Source organism: Pristis pectinata, chromosome 13 (assembly GCF_009764475.1).
Source record: "Pristis pectinata isolate sPriPec2 chromosome 13, sPriPec2.1.pri, whole genome shotgun sequence".
Lineage (NCBI taxonomy): Eukaryota > Metazoa > Chordata > Chondrichthyes > Rhinopristiformes > Pristidae > Pristis > Pristis pectinata.
Window position 1 is genome coordinate 26915216 of NC_067417.1, and position 26836 is coordinate 26942051.

At 38.4% G+C, this 26836-nt stretch overlaps 1 protein-coding gene across 4 annotated transcripts in view; it reads left to right on the forward strand.

Moving 5' to 3' along the window:
• Nucleotides 1–26211, forward strand: part of tshz3b (teashirt zinc finger homeobox 3b) — a 65779-nt gene extending 39568 nt beyond the window's left edge. For 3 of the 4 annotated variants that reach the window (XM_052028236.1, XM_052028237.1, XM_052028238.1), the window contains exon 3: nt 20215–26211. In XM_052028236.1, coding sequence (XP_051884196.1) covers nt 20215–23429 — 3215 coding nt within the window. In that variant the 3' untranslated portion in view covers nt 23430–26211. The remainder of the gene's footprint in view (nt 1–20214) is intronic. The other variant, XR_007957346.1, reaches the window with a different exon arrangement.
• The last annotated feature ends 625 nt before the right edge of the window (nt 26212–26836 follow it).

Consider the following 26836-nt stretch of genomic DNA (forward strand, 5'->3'; position numbering starts at 1 on the left):
TGGTAGGTTTTGATAGAAGGTGAGGCTCTGCCACCAGCTGTCCATCCTCTCAAGACTTGTGAGGACGCTCTAGGGAGCAGGGCCTCAGTGGTATACACTGTATGATCCAGACTTGCTGCTGTGATCTCACCATATCATGCTGTTGCCTCCCAACCTGTTAGCAAACCAAGTCTCTTGAAAACAATGGGTTGGTGTTTCTGGTCATGATGTGTTTAATATCCCTCAATTCAGTAATTGTTATAGTTGAAGTATGTGAAAGGAGCACTCTATTAACTTACCCTCTGACTTACCTGCCTGTGGTGACCCCGCCCTTCCCTGCACATGTTGCTGACTGACATGGCTTGTGGATCCTCCCTTGTCAGTTTGCATTGACATAATGCAGATATTTCGGTGAGAATCGGGACAAGTCCTGCCTTTAAGCAACCTCAACACTCTATTTGGCAGGCTGTTAAATCTATCAAAAATATTTCTATTTGTGACTAATATTCAAAAACATTAAAAAGAAGTCTAAAAATGATTAAACATTAAAACATTAAAATTTAAAAAGAAACAAAAATGAAACAATTAAAGATACTTGAGCATTTTTAAAGGAACCTATCTACTGGCATAATTTCAGCTGATTCCCCAGTGTAAGTGCTGGTGAGTTGATACCAGTTTGGACTCTTGTTGCAATCTATGAGGAGTTCAGTGTCTGAATGCAGTCAGGAAATTGCCAGCAAAGAGCAACCAGCAAATTCAAAGTAGGAAATCTGTGGTGGGACTTAATGTCCCTAAATGCTGAAAATTCTGTGTATGATGGCTGTCATTATCCCTTACCATCAAGCCTTATGGTTCCACCTAGCCTGAGAGTTTCATATAATACTGCAAGTGGGTTGTCAGAGATGGTTCAAATGAGATGTGAAAATATGGTTGCATCTGCCAATTCAGGTGACATGTGAAAGGTTTTGCTGCAGAATCCTACTCTTGTGACTAGTTCCAACATCAGAACCATTTGTACCAAAGCCAGCTTAACAGAACATTCATCTAATTTCTGTTTGACAGCACTGTGTAAAAAAAAAAATCTTTACTGCTTGCCTACATGAAAAAAAGTGTTTGCTCTTACAAGGAGTTCATTGGAGGAGAAGCATTTGGGATGTTTCTACAAGACATAATAAACCAAAACTTGTAGAAAAGCTAGTATTTCTCTGTTTAAGTGTCTCTAGGTTCAGGATTCCCTTGCAGTCATGGAAGTCCCAAACTTGTGGGCACTTTCCTAAATGTGCTCCATCAATGGACATGGCCAAGCGTTAACACAGCAGTTCCCCAGCCTTAAACTGGGAATTTGCCCTCTGATCCTCCAAGAGTTTGACCTAATGCAGGAACAACAGCTCCTATTTATTTAAATGAAGAATTGTAGATAAGAAGGAGAAAGGTTAATAACAAGAGTTTAGTTAAATGATTTTAATTATTTATAAGTGTTCTTAGGTGTTCTGAAATTTATGTTTATCTTTTTAAAATTTTGTTTTTATATTTTAGATTCTGAATTGTTTTTAACAATTCTTGAATGTATTTGAATGTTTGACAGCCAACTAAATTGGGGGACATGGCGTAGCCAGTTGTCAATAATTTTTTGGTAAAGCTTGTTGTGGATCTGCCCCCAACCCACCAACAAACCCTCTCCCCTGCTCATGCAATGGCATTACTTCCCACAAGGTCCTACCTCCATACAGGGACAATTCATCAGTTGGGAAATAGTTAATGACTGGGCCATCTTGGAAGCAGGTTGACAACAACAAATCTGCAAGAGGTAAGTTTGTGTTCAGCATGTGGGTCAGAAATGAGTAGGCATGGCTCAATGGTGATAAGTTATGGGCCAGTAAGTTATAACTGCAGAACAGGTCAGCTGTGAAATGACAGTGCTTTGAGGAGCTTTTCAGCCTTTCCTGTTTTTATGCAGTAATGATTATTATTTTCCAAATGAATTTGGATTCCAAAGTTTGCCACTTTTTTCTTATAGGGTAATACTGTATTTTTTAAGAAACAGCATTCCAACCATACATTGAACACAATAGTTACTAAGAATAGAATGTCAGTGATCATTGTAAATATATCATAGACAATATCTGTTAAACAGCATGGCAATTAATGCCCTATTAATGGTAACATAGTGAGAGTATAGAGAAAGAGCAGTCCCTTGCAATACATGTCCACAGATCCCTCAAAGCAGCAAGACTGGTAGATATGGTGCTTAAAGATGCATATTTCCCTTTTTCAAAGATGTGGGATATAATAACAAGCAGTACATGTTAGAACAGTGTAAACCATTAGTTATACCACAGCAGTGAGCTGCCTACAGCTCAGATCACCACATTGCAGGAAGGACATATTTGTGCTAGACAGCTTGCAGAAGAGATTTGTGAAGGATTGGAGAATCTTAACTCGTAGGAAAAATTGGACTTGGAGATGTAATAGAGATGCATAGAATTATGAAGGGCCTAGACAGAGTGGATGAGAAGGCTGATTTCCCTTGGCAGGGAGGTGCATACTTATGGTACGCAGATTTGAATTAATCAGTAGGAGAATTAAAAGGGAGTTGAGGATTTTTTTTCACCCAAACACTGGTCGAGCCTGTAACATTGCCTAAGTGGATAATAAAGATGTTGTGTAGCTCTAAGTCATAGAGCTACACAACATGGAAACAGGCCTTTCGGCCCAACTCATCCATGCCTACCAAGTTGTCTACCTGAGCTAACCTCATTTCCCTGCATTTGGCAAATGGGACTAGGTTTCATTTTAACAAATCTTTGGAAGAATACTTGATATGCAGACTACAGACCAAGAGTTCTTACAAGGGACATTGGGCCAGACCGTTCTATTTTTGCCAGCATAGACCAACATAAGCCAAGTGGCTTGCTCCTGTAATATATATTTCTATGATTCCTGCAATTCATAGAACCAAAATGTCGGAAAGAATAGAAATAAATGTGTATTTGCAGTCTGGTTCGTTTCTGCTCAATGTTACAGCTGTGTATCTGGGAGATTGCAGAATTGGTGCCTAATCAGTGGGCATTTATTTAAATTCATCTGTTCAGAAATAAGTAATAGTTGAATATTGTGATAAATGTGATTTTCTTTTCATTATATTAAGGAAATAGTTATTTCGAAGTGTGATGATAGTTGTAAGTATAGCAAGGAGTGAATGATAAATTGTTTTTGAAACAAAATTAAGCAGGGTTGTTAATTTCCATCAGTAAAAAATAAACTTGCACTTTTCACTACCTCAGGATATTCCAAAGTACTCTACAGTCAATGAAGTACCTTTGAACTCTAGTCACTGTTGTGAAGCTGGAAGCAAAGCATCCAAATTGAACATAGCAAGATCCTACAAACAGTAATTTGATAATGACCCAATAATCTCCTTTTAATGAAGTTGATAAGGAATGAATATTGATCAGAACATGAATCAAAATAGTGCCATGAGATGTTTAATATCCACCTGAGTGATCGGAGAGAGCCTTGGTTTAACATCTCATCCAATGTTTTGCCCCCCCGACATCTGAGGATTTCCTTAGTTCCGCCTTGGAGCATCAGCCTAGATTTATGCAGTCGAGTGTCTACAGAAGGCCCTGAATCTTCTCAAAGAGATGTAACTAAGTCACAGCTGTCATTGTATATACAGAGAATAGAACAAATATATCAGTAACCAGATTTTTCTTGAAATTTTTGTTCCTTTTCTTTTCTCCTTCTCATCTGAGTTCCATGGGCAATTCTTACAGGGGATGTTGGATTGTGATAGAGAGCAGGATCCTTGGCTTATTTTTATCTTGCTAACCGAAGGATTTTGTAGCCTCTTTCAGAGAATTTAAAATGAATGTGGTGAGATTACTGCTTCTAGATAGATTCAGCTGAGAATCTTCCTGCTTATGTCTTCATCTGCTTTAAGCCAAATTGTCTCTTTCTATGTTTAAATTTCTATGATTAAAATTACTGAGTAACTGGATGGATCTTGCTACATCCCCTGAGTATGAGAATATAGCGAGCTACTCATCAAGACAGCAATCAGCAGAGCTGTTGTTGAAATCAAAATAACAACCACATGTTGTCAGTTCCCAACAAGAAAAAGGGTGAACACCTAGTAAAACCAGGTCCTGTTGTAAATTCCAGGCAAGCAGTCACCTCAATCTACCCCAGAGCGTTGTCTTTTAATCCCTTTGTGTACAGCCCAAATTTGTGGAATAGCATCATTCCCTACATGGGAGTATAAATTTTTTAGTTGGAGTTAGTTTGGTCATTTAAGATCAGTTATTAATTAAGCACAAAATCACCCATGAATCAGCTCTAATAGGCAGTAAATTGTTAAGTCTTTTGGGAGATCTATAAGGGAGATATGATCAGTAAGTTTGCAGAAGACACAAAAATTGGTGGAGTGGTGGATAACGAGGAAGGTTGTTTAAGATACACTGGGATGTAGATCAACTGGAAAGCTGGGCGGAGCGATGGCAGGTGGAATTTAATCCAGGCAAGTGTGAGCTAATGCACTTTGGGAGGTCAAATTCAACCTAGAACATAGGAGCACTGACGTGCAGAGACCTTAGGGTGCAAGTTCATAGCATTCATAGCACCCTGAAAGTGGCACCACAAGTGGATAAAGTAGTGAAAAAGGCATTCTGTATATTTGTCTTTGTAGGCTGAGGATTGAGTATTAGAGTCGGGATGTCATGTTGCAGTTGTACAAAACTTTGGCTAGAACGCACTCAGAGTATTGTGAGAGTGCAGAAGAGATTCACCAAGATGCCACCTGGAGTGGAGGGCTGTTGTTATAAGGAGAGATTGGATTGGCTGGGTTTATTCTCACTGGAACGTAGGAGGCTGAGGGGTGACCTTATAGAGGTTTATAAAACTATGAGGGGCATAGATAGGATAGATAGTCAAAATCTTTTCTCCAAGGGCAAGGGAGTCCTGAACTAGACAGCATAGGTTTAAAATGAGGGGGGAGAAATTTAAGGAAATTGAGGGGTAACTTTTTTCAAACAGAGGGTTATGGTTCTGTGGAATGAGCTGCCAGAGAAGATAGTGGAAGCAGATGGAGTCATAGAGTCATACAGCATGGAAGCAGGCCCTTCAGCCCAACTGGTCCATGCTGACAAAATTGCCTACCTGAGTTAGTCCCATTTGCCTGTGTTTGGCCCAGATCCTTCTAAACCTTTTCCATCTATGTACCTGTCCTATTATAACATTTTAAAGACATTTGGACAGGTACTTGGATGGTAAAGGAGTAGAGGGATACAGGCTTAATGTAGGAAAATGGGATTAGCATAGAAAGGCATCACGGTAGGCATGGACGAGGTAGGCCTTAAGGCCCATTTCTGTATTGCATGTTTTTATGATTCTTTGATTGACTTTGTGAGAAATGGACAAATATTATACTGGTGTATTGGGGAAGTACAGTTTAAAGGTTAGTTTTAAAGTCTATTATTAAGCCACAGTTGGACAAAACTGTTAAATTACTCAAATGCTATATTCTGTGATAACAAGGAAACTGTGCCAACGCAATTATCATTGCTTTCCTGCCCAAAGATGGTTAAAGGATTGAGTACCTGAACTGTGTGTATGCAAGAACACAGAGCAATCCCATTCTCCCATTTATTTCTCTGTAACCTATTCTCTTTCATTTCCCCTGTTCTCCCATCAACCATCCAAACGAAGGGTAGTGTACAGCAGCCAATTAACCCAACAATCAGCACATCTATAGGATGTTTGAGGAAAGCAGAACACTTGAGGAAATCCATGCAGTCGCAGAGAGAATTTACAAAACCACATAGACAGTGCCAGAGGTCAGGATTGAACCCAGGCTGCTAGAGCTGAGACAGCTGTACCGTTTGCAGTGTCACAGTGCCACCCTTGGTAACTTTATGATCAGGGAAGAGGTGAGAGTTGGGGTGGGGTGGTAGGGAGGGAACATTCTTGTAGCCATCAGCCACAAGTGCTTCTGCTTGATCTTATCCAGTATTCACATGATCCTTTGCCCTCCACTTGCCAGGGCAGACTGACCTGGGGTCTGAACCTAACCTTTGCAACTCAATGTATGCTTCTGGTTGCCACACTACAGGAAAGATGTGGTAGCAATAGAGAGAATGCAGAAAAGATTCACCAGAATGTTGCCTGGAGTGGAGGGCTGTAGTTATAAGGAGAGATTGGATATCCTGGGTTTATTCTCACTGGAACGTGGGAGACTGAGAGGTGACCTTATCGAAGTTTATAAAATTATGAAGGGCTTAGATTGGAGAGATAGAATCTTTTTGCCAGGTCAAGGAACTCTAGAGCTAAAGGGCACAGGTTTAAGTTAGAGGAGTAAGTTTTTTTTACACAGACGGTGATGGTTATCTTGAATGAGCTGCTAGAGGAAGTAGTAGAGGTGGACACAATTAAAACATTTAAAGGGCATTTGGACAGGAAAGGCATAACGGAATATGGGTCTAATGCAGGGAAATAGCACTAGCATAGATAAGCATCATGGTTGGCATGGACAAGGTGGGCAGAAAGGGCTCATTTCTGTGGTGTATCATTCTATGATGTTATGAGAGATGGGAATAGAAATGTCTAACTAATCTATGAATGAACCAGACCAGAGGAGCTCAGTGGATGTTAACCTGGTGTTTAGAGTTTGCATATAATTTCCACTTTCCAAGGGTATCTGGATTGGGGCTCCTACACTTACCTCCCGACCGAGCAGGAAAGTTACAATTAAACCAACACCCTGTGTAAAGTAGGCTTAAAAAATGATTACACATTCTTTCATTGTACAAGACTTGACCCAAGTTTGAAGAAGGGATGATTTTAATATTGTGCTGTGCAAGTTTCTTTCAGGGCACATAACTAAGAACAATGATGCAAATAAATATTTTCACCACAGTTTGTTTAATTACTCAATGTTTTTTAAGTTTATCACTGTCATTGATAATGGGAGTGGTTATGTACCATCTCAAAACCAATTTATCATTGACTTGAATATTTCATTTGGTTGCTGATAACGGTTGACCGATGGAAAATCGAGGCCACTATGGTCAACTCCCAGTTGTCATCACAAAATGGAATTTTATTTTGCACTGAGCATATAGCAATGTTACTTGTGTCATGCAAGTAACACTATCTCTGATTATAGATTTCCAACATAGGCCTTGACATTTGTTTAAATAATACAAAAATAGAGCTTGTTATTTGCTGTGATTTCTAAAAGGCCAGCAATGCAATATCCACACAGTGACAGGCCAGCTAGTTCGAAGAAATTGCCACAATAGCAAGCGTCACAGCAGATACTGTTATAAGAGCAGATCACAGTCAGTTGATTTTCACCATTCAGGAGAAAACACTTGTTTGTAGAAACCTAATAAAAATGGGGAGTTGATAGTCAGAAAGCTTCTTTTATTGTATTTTCTAATGAAGTTTTAATGCATTTGCTACAATTGATTCAAAGGCTTTTAATGCGTGTGCGTACACCACTCCTGAGCAAAGCAATATATTTCAAGTGACATTCTTAGAGAGCTGGGACTGTGCAGCCTACATAAATAATGTTGGGATATGGCTGTAGCACTAAACACACAAAAGCAACATACATTTCTTTCAAACTTGTGGATATATTAATAGCATTAAATAGATGATATTCCATTTATTAGCTTGCACAGACTACGTTTTAGAGCTAGTGTATTAAGTATGAACCTGCTTGACAGTCCTGTACCTTCAGAATTCAAAGATATTTTAAAATATTATCAATAAATTTAATTCACAAATGATTAGAACACTGCAATAATTGACATTTTATCCTTAGAAAAATGCACCCTGTGAATTGGCACCTTGCTAACTCATTAACCCCTGCCCTTGGTTAAGATTATGACAAATGCATTCCAGTTGCTATCGTACTTAAGCAAAAATTTCTGTTTATTAGCATATGTTTAATGGTATGCTTTTGTTCATTCAAATATTGTTCTTTGTAGGATGCTGAAAAGAGTAAAATAGATATTACTATTCATAACTAAAAACTGAAAAAGGATTACATACAGAAATAGAAAAAATGGTTGAAACCTGATATGTCAATTTATGAGTCAAATATTCAGGAATATCCAGACCAAAAATTTAGTTTGCCTTTAATTCATTCTCCATGTCTGCCAATGCAATATGATATATATTATGGTATTTTCAGTAAAAGATAGGTCATTGTTTTAAAAGCTTCTGGCAAACTGTTCACTGAAAACAACATCATGCCAGCTGTGAAATGCACTGCCAATTCACTCTCACCTATTTTACATTGATCCCATGACCAATTTTATCCACTCGGTCTCTTGCTATTTTTAGTGTTCAATCTGGTGGTGTATGGCTTCTCAAGTGTTAAATTGCTTCGCAATGTTACTCTTCCTATGAACCTTTAGTAATTTGAAATGGATTAAACAGAAATTCTCTATAAAACATAGGAGAAATAATTTGAAAAGAATTCCCATACATCAGGGAAGTGCCATGGGATCATTGGGATTAATAGTGAAGTACTTAACATCAGAAATATGCCTGCTTCAAGATATAATGCCATAATTTCAGTTGCTTGTTTGGAGAAAGGAACACTTGAATGATAATATACTGCTGTCAAGGAATAAAAATCCTAACTGAAAGCTAACATTGAACAGTATTGTTAAAAGTTCAGTATCAGCCAGGAATATTATTTTACTCCCAGACTAATGCTCCTCTTGGAAAAAAATAGGATGCATCCTATTTTTGCTATTGAGTATACCACCTAACTATATTGGGCCTTATTTTGAGATTATTTGGAGAATATTTGTAACCGCTTTCCATATCCTGGGAGGCATCACTCAATGAACGAATACATCGATGATGAAATTCACCCTTGCCTTCAGTGCTCCAGCACAGACTTATTCCATCTGAGGAAAAGAGTGTTTGAAGATCAAGATATCAAACCTGGCATAAAGCTCAGTCTGCCATGCAGCAGTGATCCCTGCCCTCCTGTATGCCTCTGAGACATGGTTATCTACAGCATGCACCTCAAAGCATTGGAAAGATTCCCCTAATGCTAATATCTCTGCAACATCCTCCAAATCCTCTGGCAGGTTAATCAGGCTGATGTCAGTGCTCTCTCTCCAACATCTCCAGCAATGAGGCCCTGACTGTACTCAGTCAAAAGGTTACGCTATTCAAAGATCCGACACCAGAATCTCAAAGTGGGCACTCTGTTCTGAGCTCCACCATGGCAAGCGATTACTAGGTGGATAGAGGTAAAGATTCAAGAATGTTCTGAAAGCTTCCTTGATAGAGTGTAATATCCAATTTGTGGGAATTCCTGAATCAAGAGGGAAAAAATGGAGAAGGAGCATTTGGGATGGTGTTGAAAAGCTCAGCTATGTTGACAAGGAGCACACAAAAGCCCAGTGTAAGTCGTGGAAGGAGTGTATCACCTCCCAAACTATCCACCTTCCACCTCATCAAGCCGTGGCTCCCACATTTGCCTCATCAACCACCTTTAATACCATATAAGTGGAGTGGAAGCAAGTCCTCATCCTCAATCTGGATGAACTGCCTCAGAAGTGGATGACTTGTAAGAGGATTCTTTATGTTGTATTCATTAATTAGTATATGATCGATTAGTCGAGTGGATGTTTGAGACTGCAGTGAAGGTTCCTGCTGTGTGAAATTGAGATACACAAAAAGTTCATGCGTATTCATGTTAGTATTCAGAACCAATCACTTATATTGCTGACCAAATCTGTATGCAACAGCAGCACTTTCCCTTGAATTACTAGGTTGTACAAAAATCTCAACATTTATTGATGGGGAGTGGGATGTTGGGTGGTGGATGGCAAGGAGTTAGTAACGATTCTCATTTCAACAAACCACATACCCCGTTAAGACAGATGTTTTTAAGTTCCAGTAGTCATTCTTTCCATTCCAATCTGAAGCAGATTGCAGGACAGTGCTGGACTGGATATGTTCAGTGACAGGAGCTAAAGCATTCTTATGGAATGTTTATTTGCAGTAACGTGGTAACCACATTTGTCAGAGCATTAGTCAATTGGATTGTGGACCAATCGATTGCAGGTCCCTGTGATCTCTCGAAGGCTTCAATGTACTTGGCTCTCCTGGAATACTCACACATTTTCTCAAGTCACAAATCCATTCATCTCACAATGTCAAATTGTAATAATTAAACATTATTGATCTTAAATTCAATTAACTGCATTAACACTTGGCTAGATCGAGGTGATTGGAGGGGCTGGCCAGACAGAGAATGTGCCAACACCTAATTCAACAACGCCCACTCGGAACTGGTAAAGTTTGTGCTGTAAACTACAACAGCATGTGTGATTGTTCCAGGCTCAGACAGTTCCCAGCTGTCATTAGGAACCTACACCTGTACCTCATTATAATTTTCATTTTTTAAAAAGATTCCCACGAACAGAAAGCCTGATTCTAATAAAGGCCCAGTCCTGCTGATAGCATTAATCAAAATAATTGGCCTGGAAGGAATAAGAAGGGAGCCTAATGTTAATATTTAGATTGATACAAATATTTCAGGTTTGGAGGGTTGGGGGATGCCTGACCAGTGTTTATCCTTATTTGCAGGTCTTCTCTCCTCAACTGGATTTGATTGTATCCACAGACATTGGGTCACACCTTCCATATCCTCCCCAGGAGTCATTAAGCAGTACACATGGGTATTTTTAGTCAGTTTGTTGTTTTTCCCACAGAGGTTCTGTCCGAGCTTAGAAGACTCATCCCCGAAAAAACATTTGAGAGTAAATATCTGTTCAGAACAAGACTTTTTTTCAACAATATAATATTGTTGCTTCCCTGGCACCTTAGAGCCTGGCCAATAATAATGCTGTGACCTATATCCAAAAAATTACTACTGGGGCACAAACCTGAAAATATAGCCAACAAGCCATATAGAACGAATGTTCCAAACCTTACAACAATTAGTATCAAAAGATTTTCTTCTGAAACTTGGCTCAGTTTATCCAAAAGCATTGTGCTCATATGTAATCTTTTTTTTTGAGAAAATGTTTCTTGCAGCTTTATGGGCTCAGTGTACTCTGTATAAGCCCATGCTTGCTGGTTTTTAACGATATGAGTCTGTTAAGGAAACTGTGGAGGGAATTGAATACTCACAGCCACAAACAACAAAGTGGCACCAGATTACAACATATTTAATAGTTTTCATGCATGTTTTATGTTGATGTTTTAAACATTATTATCTTCTGTATATTTCCCTAAATTAACAGTGCCAAAAATGTAGTGCATCTTCAAGAAAGACAACTCATGGAATGAGAATTGTTTAGCAAAAACTTACACAGGAATCTGGTTCAGTGGCAAGACTACTTATCATGTATCCAAGTTACTTCAGTACCATTTGAATTACTGCAAAATTTACAACATTGGTTGCATGGTGCACAGATCAAAAATTGCAGCATTTAGGCCAATTAGTAAAACGCTTTCACCACATTAAAGGACTATATTTGGAGACCTTGTTTGCTAGTAATTTAAACCTATAGCAGATTTGACTACAATTAACAAATATTGCAATATTTCATATTATTTTCTTTGTGATCCTGGTTGTCAAGTTGAAATGTAAGTTCACTTAGAATTAACATAAACGAGGCAAAAATTGGAAACCAGTAGTATTGAATGTGCAAGCCATAAATTCAATGTCTGTGCTTTCAAATTTTAGATCTCTTTGATCTGATGTTCAATAAATGTTTCGAAGCATTAACTAAAACTTTGAATATTATGTTAATGAAACAGAAGTTTTTCAGCAGTAACCATTATAATTTTCACAGAAATGGAAATAAAATTAGAAATAGGACTGTTGAAGCTGAATGATATGATATAGAGTGTAATATGCTCTGCTTTTTACAGATCTGGGTTGATGGAAGTTTCTAAGACGGCTATCAATCACCCTTTCCTTCATCTTATAATGTAATCTAATTAATGTCATGAATTCCATGCCTCCTGCTTAAATATATAATATTTGATCAACATTTTCTTTAAACAGGAAATTTTCTATCACCTCTCCTTTTATTAGAACATAGAACATTACAGCACAGTACAGGCCCTTCGGCCTACGATGTTGTGCCAACATCTTATCCTGCTCTAATATTTATCTAACCCTTCCCCACCTTAAAAGTAACTATGTCATGTATGTAGGTATGTGATTAAAAGATGCAACCAAGTGATTACGAGCTGATGATGTGATATCCATTGATATTATGAAAATTAAATCAGTAATTATTTTTAAACTATTTCAAAATAATATGAGTCAAGATGTGTCCAGTGATAAGTAAGTGGATTTTTGGAGGAGATTGCTTATGAATCAGTAAGTAACTTAACCAGTCTGAAAACTTGGCAAAAGGACAAAAATGCTCCTTTAAGTAGAATCCATATTAAAACAGGGTAAGTTAGTATGTAGGAACTCCAGGGTGCAGCACCACTGAATGATGGTGTGTGTAGTCCAGAGCTGAAAGTGGAGTTACTGCCAATTGGTTAAGACTGGGAGAACCAAAAACTGGGTAAGAAAATAAAGTTCGAATTGGGGAAAAACATTTACAGAGCATAATTTTTAGATCCCGCGGCAATTATTCTGCTTCTAGAGCAAATTATTCCAATTAATTTGAATGAATCTATTTTAACAATCCAAAAGCAGAATAATGCAGATGCTTTAACTCTGAAATAAAACAGAGAATATGGGAAATACTGAATTGATCAGTCAGCATCATTGAAGAGAGAGGCAAAGTTAACAATTTAGGCATATGACCTTTTAGCAAAGTGTTGAAAGGTTATCAACCCGAAACATTAACCCTGTTTCCCTTTTCACAGATGCCGTTTGGCTTGCTATTTCCAGCCTTGTCTATTTTCTTCCATTTTGTGCATGGTGAGCGGGAACAGCGGACCCTCTCCATGTTCCTGACTGTACTCCTGAGATGTCTTCTGTATTTTATTCAATTAAAGCATTTTGAAAAAATAGTTCTTATACTCTCAAGAACTGGGAAGATGTAGTGATGACTATTTGTGTCTGGATGTTTAACATAAAGTGGTAACTATCTAGTAAGCTATAAACAAAATAATCTCAGCAGTAGAAAATTTTATGTAAATTTATTGATAGGAAAGATTGAAAATATTTAATAGCCAAGAGTTGCCTAGATCAGGACAATTTGAACAGTATGCAGTATTAAGACAAGAGTTTGGATTATGTTGGGAAATGATGACAGTTCCAGTCAAACTTCTGGCACCCCTCAGCACAAGTGTCAGTGGGTTTTGGAATTCTCATGTGCTTTTGGAAGCCCATTTTCCTGCCTGTGCTCTCCAGTGACAGAGCTAGATTTCATTGACACTACTCAGCTTTTAAGCTGGGGAATTTGCTCTCACTACCTGCACCAGGTTAGATTTAACGCAGCATCTGTAAACCCATTGTCTTCAATGAGATTTGGAGTGTGAAGAAAAAGGGAAAGGAAATTATTAATTTCCTTTATTTATAATTATTTGTAGTTTGACTAGTGTCATTAATTATTTAGATGTGTTTTAAGTGTTTTAATTGATTGTTTTGCTTTTAAAAATCTTTTACCTGTTTTTATTTAGTTTTTATTAATTTTTTGAATGTATGTTCAGGATCATTTTAAACTCTGATAGCTTTGCCAGTTGCCAAATCTGGGGTGGAGGGAGTGGGGTTCAGGTATTTGACAGCGATCAGGTCTTTTGAGCAGTGCTTGCTGCCCATGTCACTTCATCGGAGGCCCTGCCACTGCTGGAGACCTAGTGCTGAGCTCTGGGACACTTTAGGCCAACAAAATAGGCCTTCCAGATTTAGCTAATATAACTTAAGGCAAGAGGTGACCATGGGCAGCCACACCGTGGCAGCAAAATCTCGGCCATTTTCATAGATAACAAAATGAATCTCAATATAATCAGTTATCATAGAATCTGTGGCCCATCGAGTTTATGCTGTCTCTCTTTGGAGCAGTCCAGTCAGCCCTGTGACTTTCTCCATCACTTTAGTCCAATAGATTTGAATAGGTTTATTTCCTTCAAGTTCCATCCAATGTCATTGATCGTCTCCTTTTCCATTACCCAATAAGCAGTGAGTTCCAGGTTTTACCTCTGGAAGTAAGTTCATCCTTGCATTCCCAAATGTTCCTCTTGACCAAAAACTTAAATCTGTGTCCTCAATGTTTCCTTCATCAGCCAATGGAATAGTGTTCCTTTGTTCTATTTTACCTAAGGATGGTCTGTAAAGTAATGCACTTCACTGTACAACTGAGCTGTAGCACATGCAAAGGCTTGGTTAGTAACTAAGCCTGACATATGAAGATCCTTTCACATCCAATTCTCACTCTGTTGTATTCAACATCCAGGATAGCAGAATTAGTTTCTGTGTAACTGTAAGAGTGACATTGACATAGGTTCCCATTACCTGGATATCTGTGGCAAATGTGTGTACATGAATTTCATTTGGGGATAGGATCATATGGGGTTAGTTCAGTAGCCTACTAACAATCCATGTAATGTCTGTGCATGAAGAATTCCCACTCAGACAAGGGATGAAACATACCACACAAGTCTGGAACTAGATTCCAGCAAGACATTGACACCTTCCAGAAAGGGGCAGGGGAAGAGGCGGAAGTTGGAAATTTAGCAATAATAATAGAAAAAAATTACACCTAACAATTTCTGCAATAAGAATGTTGTGCACTTGAAAGTGATGTGAAATGTGACTCCACTAAATTCAAATAAAGAAGGAATTTTGTACCAGGCCCACTTATCTAGTCACCAGAATTAATTAGACAATGAATAGAGAGGAGAGAGTTTATGCAGCTTGTGTTCACATCACAGAACCAGTTATAAAGTACAGTCCAATACATTACATCATTGGAGTTTGCAGAATGGTATGGGGATTTTTTATTTGTGATCAGTTGCATTCAAAGCACAAAAGCAGATGCTATAGCTTGACTTAAAATGATATGACGTAAGTGGAAGACTTACACAATTTGACCTCAAAAGGTGAGACACAGGAATGGATGTGTTTAATATCCCTTAACCTCTATAGCCAGCCAAGATTATTTTATTTTAACCCCATCAGGTTTAAATTGTGAAAGCCTTCCAAAAACTCCTTCACCACAGGACACAATTACAAAGGTAGGTCTTGAAAGCACAAATTTAATTGTAAAGTGTCTTGTGATGGGAATAACAACAGTTCATTTACTCCTTTTTCTAGTTAATTCAAGGAAGGGACCAAAATTCCATGAGCATGAGGTCTTCAGTGACAATCCTACTTTATTATTAAAACCCTGTGTGAGTTATGAGTTAAAGCCTTTAAGGCATGGCAGTAACATCAGTCTGCTTATTTTATGAAAGTTAGTTTCTAGAAGGAAACAGAGAAAAACAAATTAGACTGTAGTTTCTATCATTAGATATGGTCTGTAGTTTTATTTTCCACAGTTAGAAAAAAATGTTATGGGTTATGTAAAAATATGCTAACTCAATAATCATACTAATTTTTAACCATGACAATGGTATTCAGAATTTCTGTATCCTAGCAACCTAGTGATTAGTTTGTCAATCGTGAAAAGCAGAATTCTACTGAGTAAAATATTTGATTCCATGCTTGATTCAACAAAATGATTTAAACCATTAGTGGAAGTAGAGTCACTCTCTTTTGTTCCTTGAAATCAGTGAATTACTTCATGCTGATACACACCAAACAACTAAAACCCTGCTCCTAGTAAATCTAGGCATGCAATACACAGTACAAGGGAGAAGTGTGTAAGTGATGTTCCTAGGAGATTAGCATATGATTTTTCAGAAAAGTGAAAACTTAATGTCACACTAGGCTGGAAGTGGTCCAAGGATAGAATTTTTTCTTCTTGTTACGGTCACAAATTTTCAAAAGAAATATTTAATATCTTGAGCACCGCAACAACATTTTATTAACGATCAGTTTTTAAAAAAATATTATGTATTTTTTTTTACTTTGTTAACATTGGAATTTCAGAAATATTGTTATTGATTACATTTCTTACATGTATGTATATTTTCAGTGTGTAACACACAGATCATTTCTTGAAATTTTGCATGATAAGGAAAATAAATATATAGCTATTTGAATAGAGAAGTGTTCACTCAGTTACCAAAGGGTTACATTTTCTGATAAGATGACACCATGCCTGGGCTCCACCAAGATCCATTACGAGGCCGCAGTCGTCTCTTTAGAGTTCTCCAGACTGCTCTGCATTAAAAGGCCCTCACCACAACTACAGCATCTACCTTAGCCTCTGGTATTTTTATGTTTGACTGTTTATGGTCTTGGCGGCTATGTGTCCTGCAGTTAGCAAGCTCTTAAATGTAGCTTTCTGATAGCTGGAGCCTGTATTTTCAGGATGTTTACTTCCAGCTATTTTTCTGAAAACCATGAGAGGTTCTACAGAAGTGCTTGCTCAGAGCCACTTGACTATTTTGGCCTCAAATACTGAATACTGTGTATCATTACAAGCATAGCACAAAAGTAATATATCACTGTTTATCTCTTGCAAGATCAGAATTCAAAAAGCTTTTACAAACCCCCTATGATGGTTTAATAGATATGTTTCATTCATAATTCTAAAGAAGAAGATAAATTGCAGTGAAATTTGAAGTGTGCAGTAATTTATTAGACAATAAAATTGATGTATTCACACTGCTTTCAGAACTCATATGTTATGAAAAGTTTAGGACCAAAGCCCAGCAAGGGGTTTTGGGACATGCCCCCCTTGGGCACTGTACAATTTTAATAATCTAAAATGGTAAATATACAATTCCTTGGACAGTTGTGGTTATGCAACACTACTTTGAAAGTGAGGGCAGACGAAGAGAAGCTGCAACAATATTTACTATTGCAACAGAGCAGAATTCTCCACACCTGATGCATGCATGGAAATCACACCATGTTCTCAACTTGCCACGTGGTACGATGGCAGCATTTTTCAGTGTAAAGTGATTATTCAGACTCTTTGGGATATCCTATTAAATGGGATTAAAATTTCAAAACTAATAATAATATAAATGTAACCCTGACCTTTGGATGGAACCTCTTCTTTATGTACCTATAAAGCATCTCTTTTACCTGGCCCCCACAGCCTGCTTTCTGGCAGCTGAAGGTTCTTCTGTTATGGGAAACAATATCTATATTAATAGGTGAGCACTGGGCTTTCACAGCTGCCAGCAAGATAAAAAAAACATAATCACCTGTACTTCAAATGTGTTTTCGTTGATACATAGTGGATGAAGCAGTGGGTTTGACAACAAGGGGCAATGAACTCCCAACGTTAAAAATATTAGAGTGAACTCATAATAGGCCAGTTACATGAACTTGCTGGCCCTGATTATGGTCTTTTTGCCATTCTTGTTGGTCGGTGTAAGGACTACTGCAAGGAGTTTGCTGGTTGCACTTTACAAAGAATAGATGGGGGAAGAAAGAAGATAGTGTGAACCAGTTTATTCAGTTTGAATTGTATCTCTGAAGACATGGTCATGTTTTCTTTTGTATATTCATTGTAAGAACTTAAGAAACCTGGATTAACAGTGGTAAATTGGTCAATTGCACTAGAGACCATCTATAATGTGCCTCACTGCGGATATTGATCCACAATGACCCTTTGCATTAGTGATACCATTTCTGCCTTTGAATTAGAAACTGAGGAATGAAACCCTCTCTGGACAGCCACAGCCTGGAGCAGAGCACAGTGGACAATGGACTTGACCCTATATGTACAGTCTCCTCAGAGAAATGAATAGCACCACAGGGAAATTTTCAACAGGATAGGCCTTTGTTAAAATTCTGTGTGACTCCCAAGAAGAAAAAACATGTGCATAACAATATTACTTTGCTGAAAATATCATTCAACTTAAAGCCAAGTGTTTTCAAATTGGGGTCTACAAACCCCCGAAGATCCAAAGAGTCCCATGTTTTGTGCACTAGCAATGTAACATTAAACTTAGGTAATTCTATAATCTAAGGGATATAGTGATCAACTATTTCTGCTTGGGTAGTAGTATGTTTTTTTTTGATTAGCTAAATGTGTTTGTTAGAAATTAGGGTGGTTTCATTGCTAGTATTTTTAAGAAGCCTTTGTGATTATGAATGTCTTTTCACAAGTTACAAGAATATCTTCGGTAGGTCATAGGCGTGTGCCAGTGTTTATAGCCACCCTTGAGTGTACTCATAGGGGTGTCTCTGAATGATGGTCACCTTGACAGGGATTGCCCTGGAATGTGTCAATATTTGAAAGTGGTTGCAAAAGTATCTCAGTATTTTCAGTGGTGTTAATGTTTGCAGAATAGTACTGGTCCTAAGGAATGCCTGACTATTTGTGAGAGATCCCAGAAATATGTGAGGATTTTCAGTGGTCCAAGTGCAGTCCCTGGAGTGTATCAATATCTACGGGGAGCAACCTAGATTGAAATAGGTTGAAACCTATGGATTTCCATGGTGTGGGCAGTCCAGGTAACCTACATGGTGTGAAATTTTATGACCTTGTTTAAAATATTATTTTTAATAATAGGTTGATTTTCATTTTGCACAACTGAACTACCCTCCCAAGTATCTTTTCTGATTTGGGCCTCTTGTGCGTTTTTTTTTGCTGCTGGCTGTCCTCATTGATGTGTTTTGCACATTGTATTTCCTGTTCTGGTTGAGACCAGAGTTAAGAGAATAGAACACTCCTTCTTCTTCATCATTTCTGCTCCCAGCTGTAAACAATAATCATGTGGAAAACTGGTCTTTAGCTTTTGAATCCTTTGATGACCTGATTCTTTGTACAGTTCTATGGCTTGATCATTGATGATGCATGAAAACAATTCTCTCAGCAGTGCCCTAAATGATTACTGTAGGTCTGACCTGTTGGAATATAATGAAAAAAAAATTGCAAAACAGCAAAAAATGTTGCTATTCCAATTTCTGGGGGAGGTGTCTGATTTGTTGCTTGGCTCATGTATGATGCTAGTATTTGCAGTGATTAATCGCTGTTTTCTCACATGCTGTTTCTGCTAGTTTAAATTGGATGATGACATCATTTTGTTGGCACGTACAGATTCTTCCAAACAACTGTTCAAATCAGAACCTTTCCTTTTCCTCTTCACAATTTTCCTTGTGAATTGCAGTGGTTTATTTAATTCCAGTGAATTGAGTTCAATTTTACTGAACTAATTATGAAATGAGAATGAGTTTTTACAGTAAATGATTTTGCATTCAGTGCTGATACTTTTTTCTATCGTCACTAATGGTGAAAAAATCTAAACTGGAATGTAAAAACCATGTAATATAAACAACATACATTTTCATACACCTCACTCCTCTCATGGGTTTTCAGTAGCATTTTATAAATTTATTCAAAGAAAATTACTGCAGCATGAAAACATCAAATCTTATACCAAAACTTGGCAATCTTGTTATTGTCATATTTTCCAAAAGCTTTTTTTCTACACCCATTTCTGACATCTGCAGGCATGCATGCATTTCACTGTTTTGACAGAGTGAAAGTCTGATTAAAATGATGCACACTTAAATGTCAGTGGGTCGAAAGTAACATTCTTCCATAAACCTGTATGTAGCAGTGATTAGTCAGTACAGAATTTTTCAACCATCTGTTCTTCCATAGTAGAATTTTGAAGTATAGAAGGGCAAACATGGATACAGCCCTCTATTTCTTCATGGTTTTGAAACGTGAAACCCAAATGCAGATAGTCAATCTATATATTTCAAGCTGTGTTTTAACTGCAGTGTTTGGAATTGACTAAGATTTGAAAAGCAGAAATTTATAATGGTTACAAAATTTAAATTGTGAATGCCTCGGCTTGGAAATGCATTCGGGGTAGAAGAAGCACAAGACATATTAATTGACAGAAAGGAACTGCTGTCTCTGAGGTTGATACATGTAATTTATTACTTTTGAAATGAATGCCACCTCCAGAATTTGCTTCATTAATTTCAAATTTAGTTTTAATTTCAAGCTGTTGCCCCTTGAGAAGAATAAGGTGGCAAATCACATTTGAAGAGACGATTTTATGCACCCAAGAAACACTACATTTTAAGTGTCTAACTTTGCAGCAGATGTTACCAGTTATGATGTTTTGCCACATTTAATTTTGATCCACACAAGCAGAAATTAACTTAAAACTGTTCTCTCTTTCTCCCTTTTTCTTCTTTTAATACAGCTTATGTTTCAGACGAATTGAAGGCAGCAGTATTAGGGGACGAGGAAGCTGAAGCTAGTGAATCTGGAGCTGATGGGGAATCATCCTCAAAGTACATGTGCAACGAGCAGGAATTTAGCAAGGAATCTCCTAGCTACCAGGACTCTCCAGCTGCTGAGTATTCCGGCCAGGAGATGGACAGCACGTCACATGTCAGCGAGACCAGTGATCGATTGGCAGACTTTGAAAGCAACTCCATAAAGAATGAAGATGAAAGTAAGGAGGGTGGTGGAGCACCTGAAGAAGGAGGAGTGCAGGATAGTTTAGAACAAATGAAAGCAATATACAACAATATCCTATCAAATTCCTACTGGTCGTCTCTGAGTCTGGGCCTCAACCAGCCGAGCGAGCCGGTGACAAATGGTGGCAGCAGCAGCAGCAGCAGTAGCAGCAGCAGCAGCAGTTGTGAGAGTGGCAGCTTTGACTGGCATCAGTCTGCTATGTCCAAGACATTGCAGCAAGTCTCTCAGACCAGGTTTATGCAGGAGCCAAGCCTCTTCAGCACAGTGCAGTTGTATAGACAAAGCAGCAAGCTCTATGGCTCCATTTTCAGCGGGGCCAGCAAATTCCGCTGTAAAGACTGCAGTGCTGCTTATGACACCTTGGTGGAGCTGACTGTGCACATGAATGAAACTGGACATTACCGAGATGAAAACAATGAAACTGACAATAACAATCCTAAAAAATGGTCCAAGCCCCGTAAACGCTCGTTGTTGGAGATGGAGGGAAAGGAAGATGCTCAGAAGGTTCTAAAGTGCATGTACTGTGGTCATTCATTTGAGTCTCTTCAGGACTTAAGTGTGCACATGATCAAAACAAAACACTATCAGAAAGTGCCTCTGAAGGAACCCGTGACACCAATTTCCACAAAGGTTCTCCCTTCCACCAGGAAAAGGCCGCTGCTTGAGCTTGAGTTGCCTAGTTCTCCAGATTCCACAGGTGGTACACCAAAAACATCTTTCTCTGACACAAGTGATGCACTACAGAAGTCCTCAAATCCCTATGTCACACCAAATAACCGCTATGGACACCAGAATGGTGCCAGCTATGCCTGGCAGTTTGAGGCGAGGAAGTCTCAAATCCTCAAGTGTATGGAGTGTGGGAGCTCTCATGATACTTTGCAGGAACTGACTGCACATATGATGGTGACTGGACATTTTGTTAAAGTGACCAATTCCGCAATCAAGAAAGGGAAGCAGATGGTTGAAGCGCCACAGACGCCGACGCCGACGCCAGTATCAGCTATCCTAGAAGATAAGGTGCAGTCCGTTCCTCTAGCAGCAAGCGCTTTCACATCATCATTAAGTACCCCCGCCAGCGTCTCACCAAAATTAAACCTTGAAGTGAAAAGGGAAGTTGAAAAAGATTCTGAAAGCGATGAAGATAAAGTTAAAGAGAAAGAAAAAGTCTGTGAAGAGGAGGAAAAATATGACATTTCCTCCAAGTATCAGTATCTGACAGAAGAAGACCTGGAAGAAAATCCTAAAGGGGGCCTAGACATCCTAAAGTCTTTAGAAAATACAGTGACCTCTGCTATTAACAAAGCTCAGAATGGGACTCCGAGCTGGAGTGGCTATCCCAGTATTCATGCTGCCTACCAGCTCCCTAATATAATGAAGTTACCATTTGGTTCATCAGGGAAGAATACACAATTGAAATCAGCATATAGCAACATAGATGGTATGGCATCTCCAAAGAGCCAGCCACTGGTTTCACCACCCAGCAGTCAGAACTCTCCTGTACCAAAAAACAATTTCCATGCTATGGAAGAGCTGGTGAAGAAAGTCACAGAGAAGGTAGCAAAAACTGAAGAGAAAAGTAAAGAGCCAGAGAATAAATTATCCCGACTGAAACATGGGACACCTTCCCCATGTGGCAGTGAAGCAGGGGAACAACAGAAATGCGAGACTTCGAAAGACGCAAGTCCTAAGAGCCATGAAAGTATTTCCAACAATCAGAAGGACACTGCTAAAGAGAGTCCATCGAAGGATCATTTAGAGAATGGTACAGAGGCCTTAAAACTCACTACAAATCCTATGTGCACTAGCACCGCAATTATTACAGATCATCCTCCTGAACAACCTTTTGTTAATCCATTAAGTGCATTGCAGTCCGTTATGAATGTTCACTTGGGGAAAGCAGCTAAACCTACACTGCCTACCCTGGACCCTATGAGCATGCTTTACAAAATGAGTAATAGCTTGGCAGAAAAGGCTGCTGTGGCCGCACCAATTTTGCAGGCCAAAAAAGCAGAGCCCGTGGACCGTTATTTCTATCATGTCAGCAGTGACCAGCCCATTGATTTGACGAAAGCCAAGAGTGACAAAAGTGGTTCTTTGGGTTCAGTGCTTTTGTCATCCACATCCCCGTCGTCAACATCTTCTTCATCCACTGTGACAACAGCAAAGACATCTGCAGTCGTGTCATTCATGTCAAACTCGCCGCTACGCGAGAATGCCTTGTCAGATATATCTGATATGCTGAAAAACCTGACAGGAAGTCACACATCAAAATCTTCTACACCTACGAGCATTTCAGACAAATCTGAGGTGGATGGTAGCACTATGGAGGAGCCAGAGGAGATTTCGCCAGCTCAGAAACGCAAAGGTCGGCAGTCAAACTGGAACCCACAGCATTTGCTCATACTGCAGGCCCAGTTTGCAGCCAGCCTGAGACAAACCACAGATGGGAAGTTCATTATGTCGGACCTCAGCCCACAGGAAAGAATGCACATCTCAAGGTTTACAGGACTCTCCATGACAACAATCAGCCACTGGTTAGCCAATGTCAAGTACCAGCTTCGAAGGACAGGTGGAACAAAATTTCTTAAAAACCTGGACTCTGGTCATCCAGTGTTTTTTTGTAATGATTGTGCATCACAGATCAGAACTCCTTCTACCTATATCAGTCACTTAGAATCACACTTAGGCTTCAGGTTACGAGACTTATCAAAACTTTCTAGTGAACAGATAAGCAGCCAGATTACACATGCAAAACTGCCCTCTGAAAAATTGGTGTTGCCATCTCAAGACGATGAGACTGGTATAACTTTCCAGTGCAAACTTTGTAATCGGACTTTTGCCAGTAAGCATGCAGTTAAACTGCATCTCAGTAAAACTCATGGCAAATCACCAGAGGACCATCTTCTGTATGTTATAGAGCTAGAGAAACAGTAGCATTTACTTTAGTAACCTAACTGTTTGCTTTGAGGACAACTCTGAAAGAAGCCTTAAAGCTACTGTAACAACTCTTGGCACATGTTCTTGATTTATTGCAGAGTAGCACTCTGATCTGAACTCTTTTATATAACTGTACAGTGTTTAATGGAAGCACGTAATCAGCTATTGTTACTGGTTGATTACAAGGGTAAAAATGGTAAGTGTTTGGAATTTTGTGTAAATTGGATTTAGTTGCTGTGTATCGCTCAGATGCATTAAGCTGCATGCGTAATGGACAATTTAGTTAAGCATTTAATACTGAACCTGGTGCACTTTCTCATATGACTTAAGTGTGCTGGTATTTCTCAGCCTTTAACCTTTAACCCTCCGAGCACTGCTGAAGCACTTCTGCATTAAGTTGCAAAAACAAATTGGCTGCATTCTTATTTTTCAGATCACTGACTGAAAGCCATTATTAAAACAATGATCTGCATTGGTCTTTATTCAGTTCATTGTCATGATATTTGTCCAGATGACATTACACAATATAATTTTCAAATGTATTATTTAACGGAAATCAACCAACCATGTTCAGAGCTAAAATGAATAGGCAGTGCTTGAAGGGTTAATAAAATTAGAAAAAAAAACAACTTGTACTGTATTCCTTCAACAGTAATATACAAAATCCTTCAAAAGGTTTATGCTATGAGATCCTGCTACAAATGTAAAAAGGCATTCCATGATGTAACCTCCTTTACTTATTTATGAGCACTCTCACTTGTTATTTTAATGATCATCATGTGTAGAATGCCTTTGATTGGTAAGTTTTGTTCTGCCTAATTATCCTCCCATGATTCCCTACTGCATCTTTATATTTTGGCATATAAAAGGTAACCCGTGGTTACCAGCACACTGAGTGAGTCTGTTCATCTCCATTTTTTTCAGTTAATTTGCAGAAATAACTGACAGCTGACACCATACAAGAATATATGTATAAAATAGGCATGTAAACAGCACAGATACTGTAATGCACTCTGTGCCCTGTTTTGTTGCTGGAAGTGAAACACCATTATTGTCATTCACATAACTTTTTTTCCTACTGCACCATTAAAACATTTTACAATAATTTTGTGTTGCTTTCACACTATAGTCTACATTTAGGGTGCTACAGGTAATGAGCACATTACTAGTAAAGATATTACATATTCCAAGCTGGAGTTTGAGTGGGTTTATGGCCCTGTCAGGCAAGGGTTTTGCTCAAAGCATTATTTGTCAGATAACTGGAGCACTTACAGAGAGATGCTTTAGGGGTTAGCACCTTTCGAAAGGCCTTAATTCACAGGTGCGCTAGGAAGACCTAACTGTAACCCCACCCAAGAACTGGCTTGTTCCGACACAATGTATATCTTCTAGCCGTCACATTTACACAGTATCTTAAAATAACATTTGTGATAAATGTGCAATTTACCTAATTTATGGCACTATGATGTGCTCAGGGCTACATACAAGATGAAAATCTTAAATGGAGCTTGAACAGTGCACTTCACAACAAGAAATCAATATGCCACGGCTTAGAGAGCTATCTGCTAAGATAAAATTAGCAGAAACCAACTACCAAGGAGCATAGTCCCGTCTGTGACCACAGAGTGGTTATAGTAAACCAAAGGATAACTTAATAAAGGATTAGTAACTAACAAACAAAACTACCAACATTTGTGCATGCAGTCTCAGTTTTTGTAATAATATTTTATGTCCTGTACATAATGATCTTTTCAATGATCTTGACTTTGTCCCAGTCAACTGTCTCTCTTGCAGGCGCTACACCAGCTCTGGATGACAGGGAGCCATGAGTTATGTTTAAAAATTGGGCATAATCTAAAATCCACCATACCCAGCAAGCTTGACTGTGATACTAACAAACATCTAATGAGTGGTTACTTGATGAAAAACCATGAAGCCGATTGAAACTTCAGGATTGCTTTTTGCAATTTTTACCCCTCTTTTGTATGTGATTTGTGTTGCTCAAAAAACATTGAGATTTATCTGAGATTCTTCCCTAAACCTCTTTACCAGAAACACTATATATACTGGACAGCTTTCACAATCAGCTTAAATGTTCAATCCCACTTTGTATTTGCTGGACTTTAAATGGATTTTTAATTGTCACCTGCTTTCCATGGTCAAATACAACGGATATACATACTGTGCATATGTTCTGTACATGTTAGCAGGCAAATTCTGGTTGTTTTATATATTTGAGAATTTAATTACACAATTTCTAGGATTCTGCTGAGCCGTGTTCTTAAACATGTAAAACAGGAGCGGTAGCTGCAATTAACCTGAGTGTTAAATTCAGAAAGTAGTTGCAATTTGAATTCCATGTAAAGTCAACATTGTCTTCTTAATTTCCTTAAAATTGTTTATTTAAATTTTGTTACAATGTCAACATCTTTTCTACTGAAAATATTTTATATGTTAACATAATCGATTATTGTACAAAAGCACTCTGGACCACTGCAACAAAAACAGTGTATGAATGTAACAGGATACAATAAAAAGAAATATACATGTTGCAAAATCCAACGTAGGAATTCCATACCCTTGTAAAAAGTGTGGCCAGTCTGAGTGGTGATTATTGGTTAATGCCATTCATTTTGTGTCTGTGTGTTTATGTGTCTGCATATACATCCTGTCCAATGAAAACATTACCACATGACATTGTCCTTATTTCCACTTGGAAATGTGAAGAAAAAAATATCACAAGCATTTATACACATGAAAATAGCTGCACACTCACAGAAAATTGTTCAAAGCTTTAAAGTCATATCATTTCAGTTGTAGACAAATTGCTAATGCAATTAGCAGAATGTCCACAGCTCAAGTGAACTTTGCAGCCGTTTTCAGCAATGAGGAAACCCAATTTGACAATCCTGACGATCTGTTATTATCTAGTTATTACGCAGCCATGGAGGCTATCTATACCAAATGATCAGCAGGGGGCTGGAAACACAATGATATCTGTTACAGGTCAAGGGCTCTCACAGTGGAACTAAATGACCTAGTGCCAAAAGCAGCTGGATTCTGCAAGGTCACAGATATTTATCTTCAAAATCTCATGTTAATTAATGCAGTGTAAAAACACTTAAAATCAGCAGAAGGCAAAATAAATGAAGGGATTTTCATTAAACTGCTGGCAAACAGTAGTGGAATGGGAGAGCTCCAAGGAAATTCCCAGCCTTTGCATGAATACATCTTTAATTGTCAGCTCTCATTTTCATTGTTGTGCAGCCTCAGATTACATTTTCACACTCAAGGGTGTTGTGCATTGAATATCAGGCATTCTGTCGGACAGCAGTGATTAATATGAGATATCTTGCAAAGCCAACAATGGATTGAAAGGACAATATACATCCAATTATCTGCAC